Source organism: Lagenorhynchus albirostris, chromosome 5 (assembly GCF_949774975.1).
Source record: "Lagenorhynchus albirostris chromosome 5, mLagAlb1.1, whole genome shotgun sequence".
NCBI lineage: Eukaryota > Metazoa > Chordata > Mammalia > Artiodactyla > Delphinidae > Lagenorhynchus > Lagenorhynchus albirostris.
In genome coordinates this window covers 73,253,931-73,280,900 of record NC_083099.1, presented here as the reverse complement: position 1 = coordinate 73,280,900, position 26,970 = coordinate 73,253,931, and the positions used below count along the sequence as shown (strand labels likewise).

Below are 26,970 nucleotides of genomic sequence, written 5' to 3'. Positions count from 1 at the left end.
GATGTCTTTACATTTGATTAAGTCTAATATTCTGTCTTTCAGGAGTGTTTTACAGATTTCTTCATGTAAGTCTGCATATTTCTCATTAAGTCTACTAAGTATTTTACATGCTATTTCTTACATTATAAATGGGGTTTTCTCTATAATAATCTTCTGATTACTGTTCATGTAAAAGAAAGCTATTAATTTCTGCATATTAATTTTATATGCTACCTTACTCTAGCTTTTTGTCTTTGATTTTATAAGTCTTTAATTTTATAATAAATTTATATTTTACAAAATAAATTTTATAATAAATTTTGTACGGTTTCTAGGTTACTATATTATCTGAAAACAGAGATAGTTTTATTTCTTTTCCAATTCTTATGCCTCTGATTGATTTGTATTGTATAATAGCATTGACTAGTACCTTGAGTAGTAGTAGAGATAATGGACATCCTTGCCTTGCTCCTATCATAATGGCACTGCCTCAATGTTTCTCCCATTAAGGATTTCGATCTGTCCCTCTCAATCTTTTTCTTTTTTCTCTTTAAAAAAATAACAACAATCTCTGTATTTTTGAGATTTCCCCCTCCCAGTAGAGGTACTGGATTTTACCAAATGCTTTTCAGGCATCTGTGAATATATGATTTTTCTCTTTAGATCTGTTAACGTGGTAGATTACATTAATGGATTTCCTAATATTGAGCTGACTTTAAATACCTTTAATCCCATTTGGTCATGGTATATCATTTTTGCAATGTGGTACTGGATTCTGTTTATTAAAATATTTAACACTTTTGTATTAATATTTATCAGTGATACTGATCTATAATTTTCACTGTCTTCATCAGGTTTAGATATCAATATTAGACTTGCTTCATAACAAGAATGCTCTTGAACAGTACTTATGGAGCTTTAGGATGATCTAACCTTTCAAGATTTATTAGAATTCCCCCATGAAGTCATCTGGGCCTGATGATTTTTGTGGCGTAGTTTCTTGATAACTTGCTCTATTTCTTCTAAAGATTTCTTCTTCTATAGAAATCTTTCCATCTCTAATAGGTCAATTTTGGTAAACTGTATTTTTCTAGGAAATTATCCATCTCAACCAAGTTTAAAATTTTATTTATATAAAGATATGCAATACAGTCTTTTATGATTTCATAATATTTCAATGGTTATGCCCTCTTGTCATTTCCTGTGTCTAGTGTTTGTGATTTTCCCCTTAAAAAAAATCAGGTTAGCTAGTAGTTTGTCTATTGTGTTATTTCTTTCTAGATCTTCTGCTTTTCTATTCTCCACCTTAATTTCTTACAAAAATCCATTTTATTATTTTTATTATAAAGAATATGTATGCAAGTGACAAAAATCTTAAGTAGTTCAGAAAGCATATAATGTTAAAGATACAAGTTCTGTTTTCCCCCAAAGCACTAGGAGGAATGTCAGTTAAAAGAAAAAAAGGCTTAGTTAAGGCATAACTGATACACAATAAACTGCAGATATTGAAAGTATACAATTTGGTTAAGTTTTGACAATGTGTATATACCTTGAAATCATCACCATAATCAAAATAATAAATGTATCAGTCACTCCCCAGTTTCATGCCTCTTTGTAACCTCTCCTTCCTGTCCTTCTCCAAGCAACCACTAGTCTGCTTTTTGTTACTATAGATTTGTATGAAATTTCTAAAACTTTATATAAGTACAGTTATTCAGTATGCAGTTTACTGTCTGGCTCCTTTCACTTAGCATAACTACTTTGGGATTCATCCATGTTGTTGTGTAACATCAACAATTTATTACTTTTTATTGCTGAGTAGTAGTCCATTACATGAATATACCACACTTTGTTTATCCATTCACCAGATGAGGGGCATCTGGGTTATTTCCAGTTTTTGCCCATTATAAATAAAGCTGTTACAAATATTCATGTTAAGTCTCTGTATGGACATATGATTTCTTTCCTCCTATCTCTGTCAAAACTTGGTAATGGTCAGTTTAAAAAAACTTAGCCATTCCAATGGGTATGTAGTGGCTCTTCATTAAGGTTTCAATCTGCATTTACCTAATGAATGACTGTGTTGAGTATCTTTTCACGTGTTTATTGGCCATTTTTATATCTTCCTTCGAGAAATGTCTTTTCAAATCCTTTGTTCATTTAAAAATAGGGTTGTCTTTATTATTGTGATGAAAGAGTTCTCTACATATTCTAGATACAAATCTTTTATGAAATATATGATGTGAAAATATTTTCTCCTAGTATATGGCTTGTCTTTTTATTCACCTAACAGTGCTTTTTTCTTTTTCCCCCAAGAGCAGAAGTTTTAATTTGATGAAGTCCAATTTATCATTTTTTTTCTTTTATAGATCGTGCTTTTGGTATATTATCTTAGGAATCACTGCCAAACCCAAAGTCATGAAGATTTTTCCTATGTTTATAGTTTTAGGATTCAGATTTAGGATCTATTTTGAGTTAATTTCTGTGTATGGTATGAGGCGTGGCTAGTCAACGTGGCTTGTTCCATCACCATTTGTTGAAAGAATATCCCTTTCTCCACTGAATTGCCTTTGCACCTTTGACCACAGCTGTCCATATATATGTGGGTCCATTTAAGGATTCTCTAGTATGTTACACTGATCTACCTTTTTTTTTTTTTTTTTTTTTTTGCGGTACGTGGGCCTCACCATTGTGGCCTCTCCCGCTGCGGAGCAGAGGCTCCGGACGCGCAGGCTCAGCGGCCATGGCTCATGAGCCCAGCCACTCCGCGGCATGTGGGATCCTCCCGGACGAGGGCACGAACCCTGTGAACCGCAACGAAGTAGTAGTGTCCCCTGCATCGGCAGGCAGACTCTCAACCACTGTGCCACCAGGGAAGCCCTGATCTACCTATCTTCATGCCAATATCTTTATGCATACCATCTTGATTAACTGTATTTTTATAAATTTCAAAATGAAGTAGTGTGAGTCCTTCAGCTTCGTTCTTTTTCAAAGTTGTTTTGGCTATTTTAGATCTTTTGCATTTCCATATGAACTTTAGTATTATTATCATGTCAATTTCCACAAAAAGAGCTCCTGGGATTTTTGATTGGGGTTGTACTGAGCCTAAAGTGCAAGTGAACAAAACTGATATCTAAACAACACTGAGCCTTTCAATCCATGAGCGTCGTGCATCTCTCCATTTATTTAGGTCTTCTTTAATTCTCTCAGCAATGCTTTGTAGTTTTTAGTGTACTGATCTGCAAATTTTTTTGGTCAGATTTATCTCTAAGTATTTAATATTTTTTTAATGCTACTACAAATAATGTTTTTTAAAATTTCAATTTGGTCTAGTATATAGAAATACAATTGATTTTTGTATATTGATCAATACTGTATCCTTTGATCTTGCTAAACTTATTTACTAGTTCTAGTAGCATTTTTTTTTCTTTTTGTAGATTCTATCAGATTTTTTACATAGACAATCATGTTGTCTGCAAATAAGGACAATTCTACTTCTTCCTTTCCAATCTGGATGACTTTGATTTCTCTCTCTTGTCTTACTGCACTGGCTAGGACCTCTAGTACAATGCTGAAAACAAGTGGTGAGAGTGGGTATCCTTGACATGTTTCTGATTTTAGGGGGAAAACACTGAGCTTCTTTTATCATTAAGTATGATGATAGGTGTAGGATTTTTAGAATATTATTTATCAGTTTGAGAAAGTTCTTTTCTATTCCCAGTTTGCGGAGAGTTTAATCAAGAATGGATGTTGGGGGACTTCTCTGGTGGTGCAGTGGTTAAGAATCTGCCTGCCAATGCAGGGGACACAGGTTTGATCCATGGTCCAGAAGATCCCATATGCTGTGAAGCAACTAAGCCTGTGCATCACAACTACTCAGCCTGTGCTCTAGAGCCCGTGAGCCACAACTACTGAAGCCCGTGTGCCAGAACTACTGAAGCCTGCGTGCTCCAGGGCCCATGTCCTGCAACTACTGAGCCTGCGTGCTGAAACTACTGAAGCCTGCGCGCCTAGAGCCCGCTCTCCGCAACAAGAAAAGCCACCGCAGTGAGAAGCCTGTGCACTGGAACGAAGAGTAGCTCCCACTTGCCGCAACTAGAGAAAGCCCGCGCACAGCAACGAACACTAATGCAGCCAAAAAAAAAAAAAAAAGGATGTTGGATTCTGTCAAAGCTTCTCCTAAACTATGGATATAATCATATGGTTTTCCTTTTTTAGTTTAATATGGTGAGGTAAACTGACTGCTTTCTCATGTTAAAATTTACCTGGAATTCACTGGATAAACCCTAACTTGGTGGTTATATTATCTCTTTTATATTGTTAGATCAAATTTGTAAAAATTTTGTTTAGAAATTCTGCATCTATGTTCACAGAAATTGGTCTGTAGTTTTTTTGGTAATGTGTAGTCAGGTTTTGAAATCTAGGTAATGCTGGACTCAGAATAAATTGGGAAGCACTCCCTCTTTTTAGATTTTATGGTAGAAAATGGGTATTATTTCTTCCTTAAGTGTTTGGTAAAATTTATTAGTGAAGCCATCTGGGCCTGGAGTTTTCTTTGTGGAAAGAAAGTTTTCTTTGTGGAAATTTTTAAATACAAATCAATTTCTTTAACAGATGTAGGGCTATTCAAATTATCTATTTCTTCTTGAGCTTAAGTAGTTTATTCCTTTCAAGGAATTTATCCTTTTCATCTAAATTGTTGAACTCAGTGGTATAAAGTTGTTACTAATTTCTGACTTTTCTTTAAATATTTGTAGATTTTGTTATTTCTCTCATTCCTGATTTTGGTAATTTGTGTCTTCTCTCCTTTTTTCTGACCAGTCTGGTTAAAGGTTTATCAATAACTTTGATCTTCTCAAAGGGCAAGTTTTGGTTTCATCGATTTTATCTATTGCTTTTGTTTTCTTATTAGTTTCCTCTCTGATCTTCATTTTCTTCCTTCTGCTTACCACATAATTTCTGCTTTTATTTATATCATGTTCTTCCTTTATCTTTTTCTAGTACTTTACACTAGGGATTTGGTTTATTTATTCTCATTCATAAAAGAAAATTATTTATTTAATTTTATTTTTTGGCTGCGTTGGGTCTTCGTTGTTGCATGTGGGCTTTCTCTAGTTGTGGTGAGTGGGGGCTACTCTTCGTTGCGGCACGCGGGCTTCTCATTGTGGTGGCTTCTCTTGTTGCAGAGCACGGGCTCTAGGCACGTGGGCTTCAGTGGTTGCAGTGCGCAGGCTCGGCAGTTGTGGTGCATGGGCTTGGTTGTTCTGCAGCATGTGGGATCTTCCCCAACCAGAGCTCAAACCTGTATCTTCTGCATTGGCAGGCAGATTCTTAACACTGTGCCACCAGGGAAATCCCTATTCGCATTCATTTTTCTTTGGAAAAGTTCTTAAGGCTATGAATTTTCCTTTGATCAGTGTTTTAAATGTATCCCATGGATTCTGATATGTACTACTTTCATTTTTAAGAAATTCTGTAATTTCATTTTGTATTTTCTCCTTCACTTAAGAGTTAAGAGGTGGCTTTAAATTTTCTAACTGGGATAGAGACTGGCCAAGATGGCAGAGTAGAAAGACCCTGAGCTCACCTCCTCTCATGAGCACACCAAAATCACAACTACGTGCAGAACGACCATGTATGAAAAAGATCAGAACTTACCAGCAAAGATCTACAACTAAACACATAGAGAAGGAATGACAACAATACAGGTAGGAGGGGTGTACTTGTGATATAATCAAGTTGCATACCCCTGGATGGGTGACCCATTAACTGGAGAATAATTATATTACAGAGGTTCTTCCACAGGAATGAGAGTTCTGAGCCCCTGGGGACCCTGCACCAGGAAGACAAGTCTCCACAGCATTTGGTTCTGAAGGCCAGTGGAGATCAATTTTGTGAGTCCCAAAGGACTGGGGGAAATAGAGACTTCACTATTAAAGGGTGCACACAGAATCTCACATGCACCAGCACCCAGGGCAAAAGCAGTAATCTGATGGGAGCGTGGGCTGACCTACCTGCTGGTCTTGGAGAATCTCCTGGAGAGGTGGGGTGGCTGCCACTCACCCTGGGGACACAGACACTGGTGGCAGCCACACGTGGGAGTTTTCTACCACGTGGACACTGGTGTGGGTGGTCGTCATAGTGGGATCCTCCTTATGGCTCATTAGTGCCAAGAACTGGCCCCACCTAACAGCCTGTAGGTGCCAGTGCTGTGATGCCTCAGGCCAAACAACTAACTGGGTGGGAATACATCTCCACCTATCAGCAGACAGGTTGCCTAAAGACTTCCTGAACCCACAGTCACCTCTAGACATGCCCCTGCCCAAGAGAGGGCCATGACCCAGCTACATCTACCAGTGGAAAGGCACCAGCTCTGCCTTCCAGGAAGCCTGAACTAGCCTCTAGACCAGCTTCACCCACCAGGAGGCAGACACCAGGTGTAAGAAAACCATAATCCTGCAGCCTGCGGACCCAGCCTGCCCACAGAAGGCCAACAGAAGCTTTGGGACTCCCCGGACACTGTGACCAACTGTATGAGGAACCGCTCTGCCACCAGTGATCTGACACCAGCTCTGGGATCCCATGGCCCTGCAGCCAGACTCCAGGACCTGGCTTTGCCTGCTAGTAGTCTGGCACTAACTCCACAGGACCTGGCTTCACCCAACAGTGGGTGGACAACAACCCCACAGTCTTTTGGGCCTTAACTCTGCCCATCAGTGAGCTCGCATAAGCCCTGAGGCATCCTGGGGTTCTGCAGTCACCCACTGTGTGACCAGGCCATGCTAACCAACAGCCAGCGGCCAGCAGTACAAGGCAGGGCCTGGCAACTAACTGGGCTAGGGGCCAACCAAGCCTACCACACTGCCCACATAGTCAGCCTCTCACAACAGAATGACCCCCCTTCATAGGGGGATCACCTGAAACATGTATCTTGGGTGACGAGATGTGAGTGTGCTGCTGGGACACATAGGGCATCTCTTACAGAAGGCCACTTGTCCAAGGCTGGGAAATGTAACCAACCTACCAGACACATAAAAATACAAATAGCAACTTAGATAAAATGAGGTGGCAGAGAAACATGTTCCAGACAAAGGAACAAGATAAAACCCCAGAAGAAGAACTAAGTGAAGTGGAGATAGGCAATCAACCCAAGAAAGAATTCAAGGTAATGATTGTAAAGATGATTAAAGAACTTGGGAGAAGAATGGATGCACAGAGTGAGCAGGTAGAAGTGTTTTTTTTTTTTTTTTTTTTTTTTTTTGGCTGCTCTGTGCAGCTTGTGGGATCTTAGTTCCCCAAGCAGGGATTGAACCTGTGCCCTCTGCAGTGGTGTGGAGTGCTAACTGCTGGACCATCTGGGAATTTCCAAATTAGAAGTTTTAAACAAAGAGTTAGAAAATATAAAGAACAACCAAACAGAGATGAAGAATACAATAACTAAAATGAAAAGTACACTAGAAGGAATCAATAATAAATTAAGTGATACAGAAGAATGGATTAGTGAGCTGGAAGACAGAGTAGTGGAAATTATTGCCACTGAAGAGAAAAAAGAAAAAAGAATGAAAACCAATGAGGACAGTTAAACAGACCTCTGGGACAACATCAAGCACATCAATATTTGCATTACATGGGTCCCAGAAGAAGAGAGAGAGAAAGGGGCTGAGAACATAAATGAAGACACAACAGCTGAAAACTTCCCTAACCTGGGAAAGGGAACAGTCACCCAAGTCCAGGTAGTGCAGAGTCCCAAACAGAATTAATCCAAAGAGGAACATACCAAGACACATTGTAATTAAAATGACAAAAATTAAAGATAAATGGAAAATGTTAAAAGCAGCAAGGGAAAAGCAACAAATAACATGCAAGGGAACACCCGTAAATTTTTGATTTTTCATCAGAAATTCTGCAGCCCAGAACGAAGTGGCATGATATATTTAAAGTGATGAAAGGGAAAAACCTACAACCAAGAATACTCTACCCAGTAAGGCTCTAATTTAGATTTGATGGAGATCAAAAGCTTTACAGACAAGCAAAAGCTAAGAGTTCAGCACCACCAAATCAGTTCTACAGCTAATGTTAAAGGAACTTCTCTAGGTGGAAAAGAAAAGGCCACAACAAGAAACAAGAACATTACAAAATGAAAATACTCAATGGTAAAGGCAAATATACAGTAAAGGCAGTAGGAAGGTTAAAAGAGAAAAGTAGTAAAATCATCTACATCCACAATAAGCAGTTAAGGGTTATATAAAACAATCAGATAAACAGTAATCGTGAAGGGAAGAGAGTACAAATGGCAGGTCTTTAAAATGCATCTGAAATGAAGAGATCAGCAACTTAAAACAATCACGTATACATACAGACTGCTATATAAAAGCCTCATGGTAATCACAAACCAAAAATCTGTAATAGATATACACACAAAAAAGAAAAAAGAATCCAAACATAACACTAAAGGCAGTCATTAAATCACAAGAGAACAAAAGAAGGGAAAAAAAGACATGCAAAAACAACTGCAAAGCAATTAACAAAATGGCAGGAAGAACATACATACTGATAATTATCTTAAATGTAAATGGACTAAACGCTGGAATCAAGGATACAAAAATAAGACTGGTGTATATGCTGCTTACAAGAGACTCACTTCAGATCTAAAGACACACACAGACTGAAAGTGAGGGGATGGAAAAAGGTATTCCATGCAAATGGAAATAAAAAAAAGCCAGAGTAGCAATACTTATATCAGATAAAATAGACTTTAAAATAAAGACTGTGACAAGAGACAAAAAAGGACACTACATAATGATCAAGGGATAAATCCAAGAAGACGTAACAAATGTAAATATATATGCACCCAACATAGGAACACTTAAATATATAAGGCAAAATTTAAAAACATAAAAGGAGGAATTGACAGAACACAGTTGTAGTAGGGGAGTTTAACATCCCACTTACACCAATGCGCAGATTGTCCAGATGGAAAATCAATAAGGAAATACTAGCCTTAAATGACACAATAGACCAGATGGACTTAATTGATAAAGAGCATTACATCTGAAAGCAGAATACATATTCTTTTCAAGTGCACATGGAACATTCTCCAGGACAGATCACATGCTAGGCCACAAAACAAGCCTTGGTAAATTTATGAAAACTGAAATCATATTAAGCATCTTTTCTGACCACAATGCTATGAGACTAGAAATCAACTACAGGAAAAAAAACTGCAAAAAACACAAATATGTGAAGGCTAAATAATAAGCTACTAAACCACCAATGGATCACTGAAGCAATCAACAAGCAAATAAAAAATACCTAGAGACAAATGAAAACAAAAACATGATGATCTAATAACTATGGAACACAGCAAAAAGCAGTTCTAAGAGGGAAGTTTATAGAGATACAGCTTACCTCAGGAAAAAAGAAAAATCTCAAATAAACAACCTAACCTTACATCTGAAAGAACTAGAAAAAGAAAAAAACCCCTCCAAGTTAGTAGAAGGAAAGAAATCATAAAGATCAGAGCAGAAATAAATGAAATAGAGATGAAGAAAACAATAGAAAAGATCAATGAAACTAAAAGCTGGTTCTTTGAAAAGATAAATAAAATTGATAAACCTATAGCCAGACTCATCAAAAAAAAAAGAGAGGGGGTCCAAATCAATAAAATCAGAAATGAAAAAGAAGTTACAACTGACACCACAGAAATACAAAGGATCATGAGTGACTACTAGAAACAACTATATGCCAATAAAATGGACAACCTAGAAGAAATAAACAGATTCTTAGAAAGGTACACTCTCCCAAGAGTGAAACAGCAAGAAATTGAAAATATGAGTAGACCCATTACCAGTAATGAAAACTGTATCAGTAATTAAAAACCGCCCAACAAACAAAAGCCCAGGACCACATGGTTTCACAAGTGAATTCTATCAAACATTTAGAGAAGAGTTAACACCTACCCTTCTCAAACTATTCCAAAAGACTGCAGAGGAAGGAATGCTTCTGAACTCATTCTATGAGGCTGGCATTACCCTGATACCAAAACCAGACAAAGATATCACAAGAAAAGAAAAAACTAGAGGCGAATTATCAATGATGAACATACATGCAAAAATCCTAAACAGAAATTTAGCAAACCATATCCAACAGTACATTAAAAGGATCATACACCACGATCAAGTGGGATTTATCCCAGATGCAAGGATTTTTCAGTATACACAAATCACTCAATATGATACACCACATTAACAAAATGAAGAATAAAAACCATACTATCATCTCAATAGATGCAGAAACAGCTTTTGACAAAATTCAGCACCCATTATGATAAAGCTCTCCAGAAATTGGGCACAGAAGGAACATACCTCAAGATAATAAAGTCCATTTACAACAAACCAACAGCTAACATGATACTCAAAGGTGAAAAGCTGAAGCATTTCCTCTAAGATCAGGAACAAGACAAGGATATCCACTCTTGCCACTTTTATTTAGTAGTAGAAGTCCTAGCTACAGCAACCAGACAAGAAAAAGAAATAAAATGAATCCAAATTGGAACTGAAGAAGTAAAACTGTCAGTGTCTGCAGATGACATGATACTGTATACACAGACTCCTAAACACATCACCAGAAAACTACTAGGGCTCATCAATAAATTTGGTATGAAGTTGCAGGATACAAAATTAACATACGGAAGTGTGTTGCATTTCTATACACTAACAACAAACTATTAGAAAGAGAAATTAATGAAACAATCCCATTTACCACTGCATCAAAAAGAATAAAATATGTAGGAATAAACCTACCTGAGGAGGTAGAAGACCTGTACTCAGAAAACTATAAGACACTGATGAAAGAAATTGAAGATGACGCAAATACATGGAAAGATATATCATGTTCTTGGATTGGAAGAATTCATATTGCTAAAATGAGCATACTACCCAAGGTAATCTACAGATTCAATGCAATCCCTATCAAAATACCAATGGCATTTTTCACAGAATGAGAACAAATAAATTTAAAATTTTTATGGAAACACGAAAGACCCCAAATAGCCACAACAATCTTGAAAAAGAAGGATGTAAGTGTAGGAATCATGCTCCCTGACTTCAGACTATACTACAAAGGTATAGTAATCAAAACAGTATGGTACTGGCACAAAAACTGACATCACTGGAACAGGATAGAAAGCCCAGAAATAAACCCATGCACTAATGGTCAACTAATCTATGACAAGGAGGCAAGAATAAACAATGGAGAAAAGACTTCACTCTTCAGTAAGTGCTGCTGGGAACACTGGACAGCTACATGTAAAACAATTAAATTAGAACATTCTCTAACACTACATACAAAAGTAAACTCAAAATGGATTAAAGACCCAAATGTAAGACCAGATAGTATAAAACTCCTAGAGTAAAACATAGGCAGAACACTTTTTGAAATAAATCACGGCAATATTTTTTTGGCTCTGTCTCCTAACACAAATGAAATAAAAGCAAAAATAAACAAACAGGACCTAATTAAACATAAAAGCTTTTGCACAGCAAAGGAAATCATTGACAAAATGAAAAGAAAACCTACTGAATGAGAGCAGATATTTGCAAATAGTAGAATTGATAAGGGATTAATATACAACATATATACAGCTCATACAACTCAGCATCAAATAAACAACCTGTTTAAAAAGTGGGCAGAAGTGAATAGACATTTTTCCAAACAGGCGATGCAGATGGCCAGCAGGCACATGAAAAGGTGCTCAACATCATTAATCATCAGGGAAATGAAAATCAAACCACAGTGAGATACCACCTCACATCTGTCAGAATAGCTATCATCAAACAGAGCACAAATAACAAATGTTGGCAAGGATGTGGAGAAAAAGGAACCCTTGTACACTGCTGGTGGGAATGTAAATTGGTGCAGTCACTGTGGAAAACAGTATGGAGGTTTATTAAAAAACTAAAAATAGAACTACCATATGACCCAACAATTTCACTCCTGGGATATACCTGAAAAAACAAAAACACTAATTCAAAAAGATACACGCACCCCAATGTTCACACCAGCATCATTTACAATTGCCAAGATATGGAAGCAACCTAAGTGTCCATCAACAGATGAATGGATAAAGAAGATGTGGTACATATACATAATGGACTACTACTCAGACATAAGAAGAATGAAATTTTGCCATGTGCAGCAACATGGACGGATTTGGAGGGTATTATGCTAAGTGAAATAAGTCAGACAGAGAAAGACAAATACTGTATGACATCACTTATATGTGGAATCTAAAAACACAACGAACTAGTGAATATAAGAAAAAAGAAGCAGACTCACAAATACAGAGAACAAACTAGTGGTTACCAGTGGGGAGAGGAAAGGGGGAGTGGCAATATAGGGGTAGGGGACTTAGAGTACAAACTATTATGTATAAAATAAGCTATAAGGATATTCTGTACAAAATGGGGAATATAGCCAACGTTTTATAATAACTATAAATAGAGTACAACCTTTAAAAACTGTGAATCACTATATTGGACACCTCTAACATATATAATATTGTACATCAACTATACTTTAATATGAATAAATAATAAAAATTTTCCAGTTGGCCTGGCTTTCAGTTTTTGATTTTCTAATAATTTATAGCTTTACTGCATTGTGATCACAGTGTTATTTGTAATATTTCTACTTTGTGGGACCTCCTGATATTTTCTTCTCCACAAGGTTTGCAGAAGAAATAGTTTGCTATGATATGGTGTTACTTTTCTATTTATCAATAATCTAAAGTTTGGATATTATTTGGCAGGCTGAGGTGTGTTTTTTAAATTTTTAAAAAATTTAAAAGAAATACAATATTACAAGTAAAGCTAAAGCTACAGTTTCCTTCCTTTTCTCTCAAAGGAAAACCACCGAATAGCAGCTACATATACACCTGAAGTAGATGTGTATCATTCCCATGCATTTTTTTTCCCAGTAAATATTTTTTTTTAAATTGAGGTACAGTTGATGTACAATATTATATAAGTTTCTGGTATACAACACAGTGATCACACTTTTTAAAGGTTATATTCTATTTATAATTATTCCCTGGGCTGTACTATATATCCTCATAGCTTATTTGATACCCATGCATGTTTTTATGTTTATGAAAACACGAAATATGTATTAATGAACTACCTTATGTTAATTAAAGTTTATATGAATAGTGTCATCCTGTATATATCCTTTGCAACTTCATTCATTCACCATATAATTTTGAGATTTATTAATGTGGATACACCTAATTAGTGGATATTTTAGTTTATTCACTCTAGCTTCTGTATCCTACTGCATGAATAAATAACAGTTAATTATCCATTCCCCTTTCCTGAGTCCAATTCTTCACTACTATAAAGTGCTACTATGCACATCATTATACATAATCCTTATGTGTGAATCTCTACTTAGATACCAAGAAATAGAATTTCTGAGTCACAGGTTATGTACATTTATTTGGTATTGCCAAATCGTTCTCAAATAAAGTGCTATTAATTTTACCCCCATTAGCAACATCTAATAAGATTTTCTATTTTCCCAAATTCTTGCCATCACTGAACATGTCCATTTTTTCGATTTTTAAAACTAATCACAATTAACCAAACCTCTTATTAAAGAAAGGAGCACTTACAGATGGAAAACTGAGATGTTGAATTACTGCTTTATATTTTGTAGGTATTTCATGACTAAGTCTTAAACTACTATAGTTTTGAAAGTATAAAATAATTTGTTGATGTTTATTTTCTAGGCCCAAAGATTGATTTAAGTATAGCAGCACATCTGGAGTACACTGTTTTGGCTTTACCATAAAACTGCCTTAACCCAATGTCAATATATCATCAGACTGCTTTCAAAAAATCTGTTGCTGTTACAATGTTACTGAGTATTTTTCCACACTGTCTTTTATTAAACGACCATTCAGGAGAAATTTTTGCCTAGTCTCAGTACCAGGAGCCACTTACACTTATCTTGAACATCTGGTTCATTTTTATTGATGATCTTAGCTTCTTAATTATGGTACTTGTTGGAAAGCTAGGGCTAAACACAAGGTCTATCTCTAGCAAATGTACAGGACCCCAAAATAATAACCTCCCCTCCTGCAGAGATTCATGTCATCATTTCTATTCTTATTTTCTTTGTTGCTCTTCTTTTTTTTTTTTTCAGTACGCGTGCCTCTCACCGCTGCGGCCTCTCCCGTTGCGGAGCACAGGCTCCAGACGCGCAGGCTCAGCGGTCATGGCTCACGGGCCCAGCCGCTCCGCGGCATGTGGGATCCTCCCGGACCGGGGCACAAACCCGCGTCCCCTGCATCGGCAGGCGGACTCCCAACCACTGTGCCACCAGGGAAGCCCGTTGCTCTTCTTATTCTACTTTATCTTATATATATTTTTCTAAGTCACCTAAAAGTAAATATTTAGTTGAATAAATTCATAACATTGCTTAGATTAATCAATGCTGCAACATGTATCTATATTTTTTCAAAAACATGAATTAAAAGTTTCTATCCATCATTCTTTCATACTGTCAAAGTATGAAAAAAAAAAAAGCGTATCTGATTAGAAACTTTATTCTGGGATCACTCTGATGCTTACCTTTTCTGCTACTTCTCGCACAGACTGAACACTTGTTCCATACAGATGGTTGTTATACTGCCCAGCTTCAATGAATTTATGTTCCTGGATATCTTTTTCCATTTGCTCTCTTGAAGTCACAAAATGATAATCTCTTCCATCTACCTCATAATCTCGTTTTGGTCTAGTTGTATCTTTAATAGAAAAGAACTTGAGGAAGTGTTTAATATTAAAAGGCACAACAAAGCCATTTTCTACTTAAAGAATCGTTTTGTAAAGTTCACTACAACAGAGATTGATTTAAATTTGAAAAGTGACAATAATATGGAGGATGAATAACTGATAAAATAAGTATAAACCATTAAAAAATGGTACTGTTTACTTTGACCACACACAGTGACAAAATGTTAAGAACAAAAATTAAGAATTTTTATGTGGGTTACTCACGAGGAACACATGATCCAAATTTGTCAGGAAATTCTGAGATCAAGTCATCATTTATCCTGTCTTTCATAGGTCCCAATATGATCACTGGTCGAGTATAATTAACTATAAAAATATACTGCATGTTAAAAGAAATAAACACTTAACAAACATCTGTGTATTTTACTTCACTAGAAAACAAAAGTATCCTTAACTGTTATGAAGAATTTATTTTTTATTCTTTCTCCACCAATGATGCCTAACTTGATAGTTTACAAACCTTTATTAAAATCTTACACTTCAGTCAATCTCCTGTTGGAAGTCATACACTTAGATAATTCAACCAAGTTATATTCAGCATTTTAGTAGATAATGTTTCTATACATTGCTAACATCATCTCATTACAAATGAGAAAACACAGTACAGTGTTTTACTGATCCCTTTTCAAGTAGAAACTGTAGGGAAGCAGATCAAAGAAGGGCAAAAAAGAAACTGGGTATAATCAGAGTAGTCATCGAGAAAGATGATCTAATAAAAGTGTATATGCTGGACTGTAAGGGACCATGTTGGAAGCAGGGAGATTGGTAGTGAAAATGAGACTTAACATTGTGGTAGGAGGGATGAAAGGAGGTTATAAATAAGAAAGGTATGATAAGAATAAATAGGGCCTAGAAACTGACTAGACAAGGGAGATGAAGAATAGAAAGATCAAAGATGATTCCAAGATTTTGAACAAGGATAGTGATACTATTATGAACACTGGAAAGAAGTTGCTTAGGAAATAAAACACCAATATAAAATGATAAGATTTTAATAATCTATGGGCTAAACCATGTTTCATAAAATACATATAGTAAATTTATATATATATATGTATAGTAAGAAAAAAGGCTAAAATTCTAATGAAACTTTTTTTAAGGTATGAGTTAGATCTATTTTCCAAATTACGTTTTTCCATAAGATTGTAAAACATCAACAGGCTTCACAAACCTTCTTGTTGATTCACTGGCTCATAAGATAAGACATATTCTTCTTGACCACCTATTAGAAAGTTAAAATACAGATGAGAAAATCTATAAAGAAAGCTATACTAATTTAATTCTTTAATATAACATATAAATTACTAGAATTTTCCCAAGAAAAGTAGCAAAGATGTAAAAAAAAGGGTACTTTACAAATTAATTATGGCAAGATTTAGGAAAAAAGTGATAAATTATCAAGTTTGGTATATGTAAAAACAAAATATAAATGTGCTAGTTAATAACTACCTTTCTGTTATTCTGGGTTTTACAGGTTATCAATAGACCAAATTAAAATCTTCACTTGGGATGTCAAGTATAAGCTATTAATTTTTTATTTAGAATCTAAGAGCTATTAAACAGTTCTTTAAAAATTAATACTTTAATGAGCAGTTCTACATATATGCATATTAGGTAATTTTCTGTTATTAATATGCTGCTTTTTTTGGTCCTACCAGGTATAACATTTAACATAGCACGAACATTTTTATAATTACAACTATTTTCTAACCAAAAGAATTTAATGCAAAGGTAAAACTAGTGTCACTATTTCACTGATGAAAAAAATTCATTATTATAATAATTGATTTATTCAATTTTAAAAAAATAACATTTTGAGTTAAAAAAATTTTAGATAAAATTAAATCCTTCCTTTTCAACAAAATGAATCACATAGATAGTAAAGGAGAAAAAATATATTTTGCTTTGATCTTAAAAGCACTTCAGAAGTTAAATTCTCTAGGATTAAATTAAAAGATTAGAGCTTATGAATATCCTAAATAGAAAAGTCTACGAATTATATCTCGACTCAATGAAAATAACTAAAAGTTAAAAATTTCAGGAGTTCTTAGCACACACATACACACACACACACATGTAGAAAACAAACAAGGAAGAGCTGTTAAATTCAAGTGGTTCAATGAAATCAATATTGCAGAATGTATTTGAAGATTTTCTTCTTGATTATTATGATTCTATAACAATCTTTTCACTAAATTTGTCATTGGTTTATATTACATGTATGCAGCTGTAAATCTTTTCAATTCATATACTGACATAAATATTCTTTCCAGCTTTAAAGTGTATTTTGTTGTTTTAAAATTTATAATACATAAAAAATGTATATTTACAAGCTGCTTTTTAAAGTACTGTATGTAAAACATGTTTTACATGTTATCAGAAACATGCAATTTGAATATTCCACACCTAATAATTCATGCAAATGGTGAGACAGACAGTATATACTTTCATTACCTCTTTTTAGTCTAGAAAGCTACTCAGCTACTCTCTGGTGAGTTCTAACTGTAAGTTAATAAAATGCTAAAATACGAGAAATCACATTCCCAAATCACATTCCCATTCCCATACCAAAAAAGAAAATCGTTAAATAACTATTATGCAGCAAAAATAACAACCAATCAAATGAATGAGGGTTAAAAGTATATACTGTCAATATGAAAAATATTAGAGACTGATATTAACAGGATGGACCTTTTGAGCAGCCATACTCATCTGTAATCAAGATTACTTTCATATTAGACAGCAGTAAAAAAAAAAAAGTTAGAAAAGCAATTTTAATTTTTAAAGTGCTACAACTGATAATATTCATGTACTCTCCCCTCCTCCCATGCCCAAATATGTTTAAAAAGTTCACACGCTTATATAGGTCCCTTAATAATATAATACCAAGACAGTACCATAAGAACCAAAAAAGAGATCAGTATTACTGTTTAAGCAACTGTTGAAAATTTTCCCTTCGCCATTTCTTATGTTCACCAAAAGCTGGCGATAAATAGTATCTTGACCCACACCAGTATTGGTGACACAGAATAAAAAAGGAAATAAAGCTAATTATAATTTAGCATTACTGAAAAATATTTTTATGATTAGTTAGAAACAGAATTACTAAATAAAATGGCAAAATACAAGTTTACTACTCATTTAACTAGGTATTTACTTCTTATAAGATACAAACACACATACACATACTGTGTACACGAATAGCACTTTTGTAAAATGAACTTTTGTATTTTATGAAAACCTTGGAAATTAACTTCTGTACATAGAGTGTGATTTTATTTATCAAGTAAAGAATTTTACTTGGCTCTACCTGATTTTAAAATATTAAGCACCTAATTTTTAGTTTTCAGAATACATCACTAAGGGAAAAAAACCCCAAAGGATATATTACTTGAGATAACAAAAGAACAAACAACTTAAAACACTTACGGTAACTACTTTCGCTATCACTGGCATTAGAAGTTACATGTTCTGAAATTGCAGGACAATGGAAAAAATAAAGAAAACACAGTGTCATGAGTTTAAAAAAAGCAAATTATCAAAATAAACACAAGGTGACTTAACAAAATGTCGAGATATAAACCACAGATACCCAAAGAGTTTTTAAAAACATTTCTGATTTTCTTTGAAAAGTTTAGTTATTTCAAGTAAATGAATATGAATTAGCAAGGAAAAAAAATCTGCAATCAAGGAAAATGTCTCATTTTCTGTTCAACAGTTTATGAACAAAATCTTATTATGAATAGATTATAATAGAATATAACAAAGTAGAATATAACAAAGTGATCCTAAATCAGTCCAACTGTCGTCATCAAAACCCCAAAGAGAAAATGTCATTGACACCATTTAATTTAGGTTATGATACAGTAATGACTAATAAAGGAAACAAGTTATATCTGAGCAAACAGATGCCCATTTCAATGAAGTGATATCTTAAAAAATAAATAATCTTGCTTTAGTTCAGCTTCTTTCTTGTTCCTGAAGAGAAATGAAAATGCATGTCTGAGATCATACAGATAAAGCATTTTGGATATCACAGATTCAGATGCCTCAAAAAAAAGTCAAATGGAACGGAATTCTAGAAGGTGGGATTGTATTTTAAAGTAGACTAATATTTCTGAGAAATTCTGCTTTGATAAAACTGACAATGGTTACTTTGCAAAATAAAAAAGATAAAGTAAACACACTCATCTGCTGCCTGGCCCCTCCTTCAAAGTGACCCCCATTTCATAACTTGACTGTTCAGTAAACAACCAGCACTCTTCTCATGTAAATATAATCTCTTGCACTCTCTCAATACGTGTCTCCTTTGAATTAAAAAAGGTAATTTTATCTATGAAAACTGAAAAACAAAATTTTCCATGGGAGAGAGGTAAATCTAAATTTCTTATGTCAGGCAAAGGAAAAAAAAAATTAACGGATGAGGAAAAAGCTTGAGGAGAGATATCTGCTGTACCATATCACCCACAGTCTCCTAAAATCAAGTAGCACTACTGAAAAGTTTAGGGAATGGTAGACAGTTCTTGAAATGGTAGTACAGTTTTTGAAAAACTGTCATAGTGAAAAATAAGTCTGTTATTCTAACCTACAAAGACAAGATACAACTTTCTTAATCATTATTATGTATACAGGAAGAACATTAAAAATTATAAGACTGAATAATGTATGATAGCACATATAAAATGGTGGTTTTCTAAAGTTTATATTTAAAAATTTCTTCTCATGTTACCACACAGATGTCAAAACAATCATTTTAAATTGCGGTATAATATTCTATTGGACTGTTACATCATGATTTACCTTACTACTTATTTAGATATTTTAGTTTGCTTTAAATTGTTTTCCACAAACATCAACAAATTATTAATGAACGTGTTCATTTACATGGCTTTCACCTTTTGTCCTATTTCCTTAAAATTCATTCCCAGAAGTAGGAATGCCACATAGAAAAAAAAAATTCTTAAATTTATACTAGGATTTGTATTACACTCTGCAATCTCTAATATACAAAAGAAAGAAATGTTATTGCACTCGAGTGAGTGGAAAGTGGGAGTATAGAAGAAACAAAATTAACCATGATTTGACAATTAGAGAAGTTGGATAAATGCATACTTGTGGGGTTTATTTTATTATTCCTCTACTATTGAATATGTCTGACATGTTATACATGTACAAAAAATTGAAGTTACTACAATCTCTTTTCTGGGAATTTCCCCTACTCATCTTGAGTTCTCTAAGATTACCAAGAGCTACGAAGCAGTCAAATTCTTCAAGTTCTTTCAAGTATCCTTTAAGTAACTCCTCTACAATAAACTCTTGCTACTTAAAGTACTGTCCTTGGAATGGCATCATTACCATTGTTTGGGAGCTTGTTCGAAAGTTAAAATGCTTTTTCCCTGAAAATTAAAAATAATCTTTTTCAAGGCATGTCATCAAAGAAGATGTTCAAATATCCAACAAGTATAAAAAAGTGTTCAAGCTTATTATCGGGGAAACGCAAATTAAAACCACAACAGATATCTCTATCATCCACCAGAATGACCAAAACGAAAAAACAAAAACAAAACAGGTATGTCAAGCGAAGAGAGAGATATGTAGCAACTGGAACTCACATACTACTTGGGGGTGGGGGTGGGGTAAACTGGTATAACCACTTTGGAAAACTACTTGGCACTATCTACTAATACCTAACATATTATATATCTGTGACCCAGCAATTCATTTCCTAGGTATTTTCCCAACATAAAAGGCATATATGCATACCAAAAGATGTATAAAAATGTTCAAAGCAACACTATTCAAAAATAGCCCTAAATATATGCGTTTACTTACAAATCTGAGATATATGTACAGTTTCATAGTTTACTTTTTTCATTTATATTGTGAGCATTTTCCAGGCCATTATGTTTTAATATGATTTTCAATGGCTATAAAATATTATACTATATAGTAAGTCATACTTCATTAACCACTTCCCAACTATAAGGCATTTTAGGATTATTTGAATTTTGGGGTGCTCTACTTTCTAAATAATATTAAACAAAACATCCTGATGTATAAACCTTTGTTTCCACCTCTGATTACATCCTATGGACAAATTCCTTGAAAAAGAATTAGTAGATCAAAAGATATGCTTTTCCAAAAAGGCTGTACCAATTTACACTCCCAGTAGTAATATGTTAAAAGTAGTCATTCCAAAGAACCATCTCCATCACTGGATTCGCCTTTAAAAGCAAAGTCTGCTAAGGTGATGGGTAAAACATGTCATTTTGTTTATTGATTATTAGGGCTGTTAAACATTTCTTATATGCTTATTTCATTTGCTTATCTTTTGAGCATTCTTCTTATATCTTTGTCCAGTTTTCTAATGGGGAGTGTTTGTTTCTTATTGGTCTGTTAGAAATTTATGTGCAAGAATATTACCCTTTTGACATAGTATAATCAGATTCTTAAAATTTTAATTTTTGTTTATATGTTTGATGATCACAACCATTTCAATTCTCTCTGACCAAGTCTCACCTTTCTAGTCAAACATTTCTTCCTGAGACTATATCATGTGTTTTCTCTTTGCTCTCCCTAAATACGACATATCCTCAGTCTTAAACAATTCTTGGCATCTTAAGAGCTCTGTACCACTCTACTCAAGTAAGTCTTTAAAATAGAAAAAGAAGAGATGTAATAGGAAATCTATATGCCTAACTGTAGAAGTTTCTGAGGTGTTCTACAAAGTGGAAAGCTATAAAAATAAACTGCATACAAAAGGTACAAACCTTGTCTGAAACTGTATAATTTCATTTCTGAGCACCTTATATAACTGCTCCTGAACTACACTTACTTTTAGTCTCTTTTAAAGGAATCTTACCCACTTTTTTCCTCTTGAATTTTTTCAAAATTGCCTTCTAAAAGCATAAAAGCTACACAGATTTCTATTTCTAGCTTTTTACAAGTATGATAATTTAGTTGTATCCTCCCAGATTTCTACCATACTTTAATTAGTTCTGTTAGTCAAAATTAGTTTTGGAAAGGCAATTTCTATTATTGTTTCATCTACTGTCAACAGGATACATCAATAATTTATTTGATCCTCTTCTTTGTAGAATCATTGAATTCTTGTCTACGAAAAGTATTCTAGGGTGTCACTTTTGTTTCCCTCTCTGCTCTTTAATTAAATACCCTACTTTTTCATAGCTTGTGTGAAATTACACGCAGGTATACATCTTTCTTGTTATTCAGTGTTATTCCACATCTCTTTAACAGGTTTATCTGGAATAATTTGTCCTTCTGTTTTCAGTCCCTTCATGAGTCCTGTTCCAGCAAGGTTTAATGAATATGAGGTCACATTTATCTTCTTACATTAAAATCGCACAGGATTTTGCTTAGTTTTTTCCCTGTATCCTGAACTTTAGAATATAGATAACTGAGATCTTAAATAATGCCCTTAACCCACCCTTCTTCCCAGTATTTTCTACTGTATAATAATGAGCATCTTGTTAGCTGCTAGTAATGTTTTATGTGATAACCTCCATCATATCCAGTTTAGAATTTTACTGATATTTTTCTGTCTCCGTCAACCTTTTCTAAATAAAATCTTTTTGATCTGATCAAGTTACCACGTGAATAAATTCTTTCAGTTCTTGTGATATGAAGCACAGAAACCTACCATTCAAGGGATCTTAAGTCACTGACCAGAAAATTAAATCAACGACATTGGTAATCAGTTATCATTTTTCATTTGTGTCTCTTCCCAAGTCTCAAACCTCAATTAAAATGAGAGATGAAAATACGATGTGGTCAAGGTGTAGTTATCTACTATAAAAATATCAACGTGGGAACCAAATTCTTCATTTAGTTCCTTTTTCCACGAGCTTTCCATAGTTCTCTGATGACTCAACAGGTAACAAAAATATGTGGGTTCATTTGATGATCCACACCACCTTATGATAATTCTCAAAATAAATTATATAGCATTAAGAATCTGTGGAAATATTTTCCAGTTTCTGAAGATTTCACTGATAATTTTTCCCAAAGGTAAGAGATTAAAAAAGGGTGCCACTAGTGATAGTAAATTTGTGGCTCTTGCCAGATCCTAAAATGGCAAATGCATAAATAATAAAGTGTGTGTAATAGAAATAATTACATATAAAGCATACTGCTTTCAATCTAATATAAACTTTTAATTGTTAAAGTTGAAATAAAAGTCAAGTACCTACAGTTAAGGTTAAAAGTCAAGTTAGCATTAATCAGGAAAAAAAATCTGTGAAATTTAATGTTTATTAAGGTAAACTTAGAAAGTTAAAAGATATTGGCTATATCCTTAATGATCAATGAATTATGAAGAAACAAGTTTTCAAGATGCTTAATAATGCAAACGGAAACAACTACTTAGAAAAAAACTTTAGCCTAAAAGATTACCTCTATGAGTCACCATCACCTAAAAGAACTTAGTAATATTTGGTAAAATTTCACATTTAATCAATCTGTAAACATTCACATTTAAAATTTTGTTTGCTAAAATGACTTCTTGTTTCATTCACTAATTCCAACATTTATTAAATGACTCCTACATTATCAGACTCTGTACCAAGCTTTATATGAAGATTAAGTACTAGCTAGAAAATTAAACAGGAACAACACACACAAAAGAACTCCCCCCAAACAGAGACAACACCTTGGTTAAAGAAAAAACAAAGGATAATATTTCTTATAATTCTTTTCATAACTTACAACTTCCTTAAAAAAATATACAATTTACCTACTACATAGACTGCTACTTGAACTTGAGTTCTACAATTCTTCTTTAATATTTAAGACCTATTGTGTTTTATAGTTTCACATTATAGCAATGCTTTTCTAACACAGGCTCAAAGCAATTTTAACTTGTTTTAACAAAAAAAAAGGGGGGGGACATAAAACTGTAAGGAAGATTATATTCTACCTTCTAATAATGAGGGCAGATAGCAGTATTTTAAAAAACATTAAAAGTCTTTCTTCATATTTAAAAAATTCCTAGAGAAAGTAATTGCCATAAAAATTACAACAAGGAAAATATAATTATGAGCAGAGAATTTTTCAAATGACATGTGAAAAATGGAGAAAAATAAAAGGTGTGTATTACAGAAATAAAAATCCCAAGCATATTATTAACATGAAGAATCTAAAAGCAATCTAAATCATACACCTCCTCATGCCAGCAGGGCACTACCATGAATCTCAAAATGTATCTGAAAAAGGTAGGTCTGTAGATGGAGGTTAAAAAATAACTTGGGAGTATTTTAATCACTTACTCAGGCCTTTTGATCCCATGTCGTCAGGGATCTCCTGTAGAGAGTAGTTCCCAGAGAGCAAGCAATAAAAAGATAATCAAAGAAAATAGTTGTCAGTAATGCATAAAATTGGTGCTACAATAAGAGACAGTTCCAAGACCATTACAGGTGCACGTATCTTACAGAGCATTTTTGTATATTTCTGAAAGTTTTAAATAAGCTAGCAGCTAGATATAATCTAATAAAAGAACGGAAGTTTTATATAAGAAGCTGATTAGGGTAGAGAAGCAAAAATTTTGACTATTTCTTGCTATTTTAAAAGTAAAATTCAGATTGTCTACATATAATGAAGAAATGGGATAAAACGTAATGATTTGAGGTAATCCATTATCAAAGATTGGCAATGCTATACCTAGAAATCAATAAGTAGCTTCTCAGGTACCCATGTTTTTCCTCTAAAATATTCTTCTGAGAGTGTAAATGTTTCTTATAAGAACCTTTACATAAAAAAATTCTATTTTAAACATAGCTAAAAATACCATTTACTTTAAATTAAGAATTCCTAAGGTGTTAGAAAAAGTTAAGATTGGTACGCAAATTAATTTATGCCTGTTAAATTGCCCCTAGTTAAGACAAGTAGTAACCTGTTGCAGCTCTTGAAACTGTCTCCATGGTAACAACCAACTGCAGGGCAGTAGGTCCCTCTACATTTATCTTCAGTTGACCACTGGATCCACATACTTACGGTCAGCATCACTTGTTTCCTGCTCACTCTGGTCCTTGTTCTTGTAGAAGGGGAATTTTCGGGAAAAGAGGTTCTTTTTACGCTTGTCATTGAATGACTGCTGAAGAAGAGAAGGAGGGGCAAAACAAAGGGATGTCTACTGTCTGTGTGTACAAAGGCCCAGCCTAATAGCTCTGTGAAAGCTGACTCTTGTGACCACAGTGTGCAGTTTGTATATGAATTTTGCGTTAATCACATATACAGTGAATTTTTAATTTAGTATTAACTTCTCTAATTCTAACATTTTATAACTGAAAACAGAAAAATTTCAAGAGTGTAATTCAATGATACGTAAAAATAAGGAGGAAGTGCTATTTGATAAAAAAGGGAAGAGTAAATCAGATTAGCTACTACTATAGTCCAAATCAAGCTTGCATCTGTTCATATCCATCCATATTTTTCTAGATTTCCAAGTATTAGGTGCTCTACAGCAAAAGTTATTACTTTAGCTGTTCAGATATTTAAAATTTTCCTTTCCTTCATTTTCCTTTGGCTTTAGCACATTTTTTCCCTTTCTCTCTCTCTTTTTTTGTGGCTCCAACAAACTAACAAAAAGCCACTACTAAAAAAGAGAACCAAAACAACTGAGCAAGTTGCTAAATATTTAAAAACCATCTTTTTTTTTTTTTTAAAGAAGAGAATTAGGATAACTAAATGCTTATCAGAAAATGGGAAGAAAACTAAGACGTGTCCATCAAGCACAGAGTCCAGCAAAAGAATTATCAATGCTATCTAACCAAGGAAGAAGAGTCAACTCTCCTGGCCAATTTAAATGTCATCATAACTGATTTATTAGCCTTTAAGCTCTACCATATTATCTATTTTTAAAGTATATATAAATAAAATAGAACCAAATTCAATTCATTAGCACCATGTCCTGAATAGGGAATAAAATGTTTGGTGCGGGCTTCCCTCGTGGCGCAGTGGTTGAGAGTCTGCCTGCTGATGCAGGGGACACGGGTTCGTGCCCAGATCTGGGAAGATCCCACATGCCGTGAAGCGGCTAGGCCTGTGAGCCATGGCTGCTGAGCCTGCGTGTCCGGAGCCTGTGCTCCGCAACGGGAGAGGCCACAACAGCGAGAGGCCCGCGTACCGCAAAAAAAAAAAAAAGTTTGGTGCTCATAATGTCAAAGAGGCAATTAAAAATCTAGTAGTTTATACATAATTGCTATGACAGCTGATTTGACGTCCCTTGTTGCACAGATGTCTGAGACAAGTTTTTTCTCTTCCTGAATGTCCCATTTGTGCATTCACACTTTTAAAAGCAGGTAGCACACAGAAAGATGATGCTAAAGAAGAGCAGCTTCTTCTGTAATTTGTCACAGGCACCCATGTCTTGAAGGAAATGGCCTTGCCTACCAGTGACAATAGGAATTATAATTTTTATCATTTTTTGAAGTGGGAACAATATAAAGGATAGAAATTCTGTTTTAATTTTTCTTGCGTTTATCCATGTCATAAGATGCTATCAATGTTGTGAAGTATATCAACACCAGGCAGTACTTTTTTCTGGCGTGCCGGTACTTTTAGTCATGTGATGCCAGGTGATTAAGGTGATGAAATGGATTAAAGTGACTTTTAGCTCAAGTTCTATTACTTGAAAAGATTTATTTTGGTAAGACTCTTTACAAAAACTTTCATTTTTATCTTTTTCAGATCAATAATTCAAAATTAATAAGTTCATAGTCATTAGACAAGCTGACTGTCTTGATATCAATCTTAAAATCTGAAGGCTCAGATAACCCTAAGCAGAAGTTAAAAATTAAGTTGAGAAAAAAAATACTGTGGAGAAATCTAAGCTTATAATTGTTTTATAAACTGTCAAGTAGCATTACTTGAATAAAAGTCTTTGCCTGAATCCAAATTTTAGAAAAGAGAAAGAGAAGAAAACATGTTTCAACAGAGAAAAATTTATGGTAATCTAATTTATGGAAGGACTAAGTCTTTTTGTTCATGACAATCACTGATTTTGAATTTAGTAATAATTTTTATGCTAACTGATAAAACTGATACATTTTTAATAAAAGGTTATTTACCTCTGCTACTGCATATATAGTGGTCAGAGTCAGTTTCACAGCAAACAACCAAAAGA

General features: G+C 34.2%; 1 protein-coding gene across 7 annotated transcripts in view; it reads right to left on the bottom strand.

The window, feature by feature from the left end:
• Nucleotides 1-26,970, bottom strand: part of DLG1 (discs large MAGUK scaffold protein 1) — a 270,885-nt gene that overhangs the window by 17,107 nt on the left and 226,808 nt on the right. For 4 of the 7 annotated variants that reach the window (XM_060150347.1, XM_060150348.1, XM_060150349.1 and 1 more), the window contains 5 exons: nucleotides 24,840-24,939; nucleotides 18,261-18,302; nucleotides 16,003-16,053; nucleotides 15,036-15,137; nucleotides 14,610-14,782 (listed from right to left, as the gene is read on the bottom strand). In XM_060150347.1, coding sequence (XP_060006330.1) covers nucleotides 14,610-14,782; nucleotides 15,036-15,137; nucleotides 16,003-16,053; nucleotides 18,261-18,302; nucleotides 24,840-24,939 — 468 coding nt within the window. Of the gene's footprint in view, nucleotides 1-14,609; nucleotides 14,783-15,035; nucleotides 15,138-16,002; nucleotides 16,054-18,260; nucleotides 18,303-24,115; nucleotides 24,150-24,839; nucleotides 24,940-26,970 lie in introns of all 7 variants that reach the window. The other 3 variants (XM_060150351.1, XM_060150353.1, XM_060150350.1) reach the window with 2 other exon arrangements.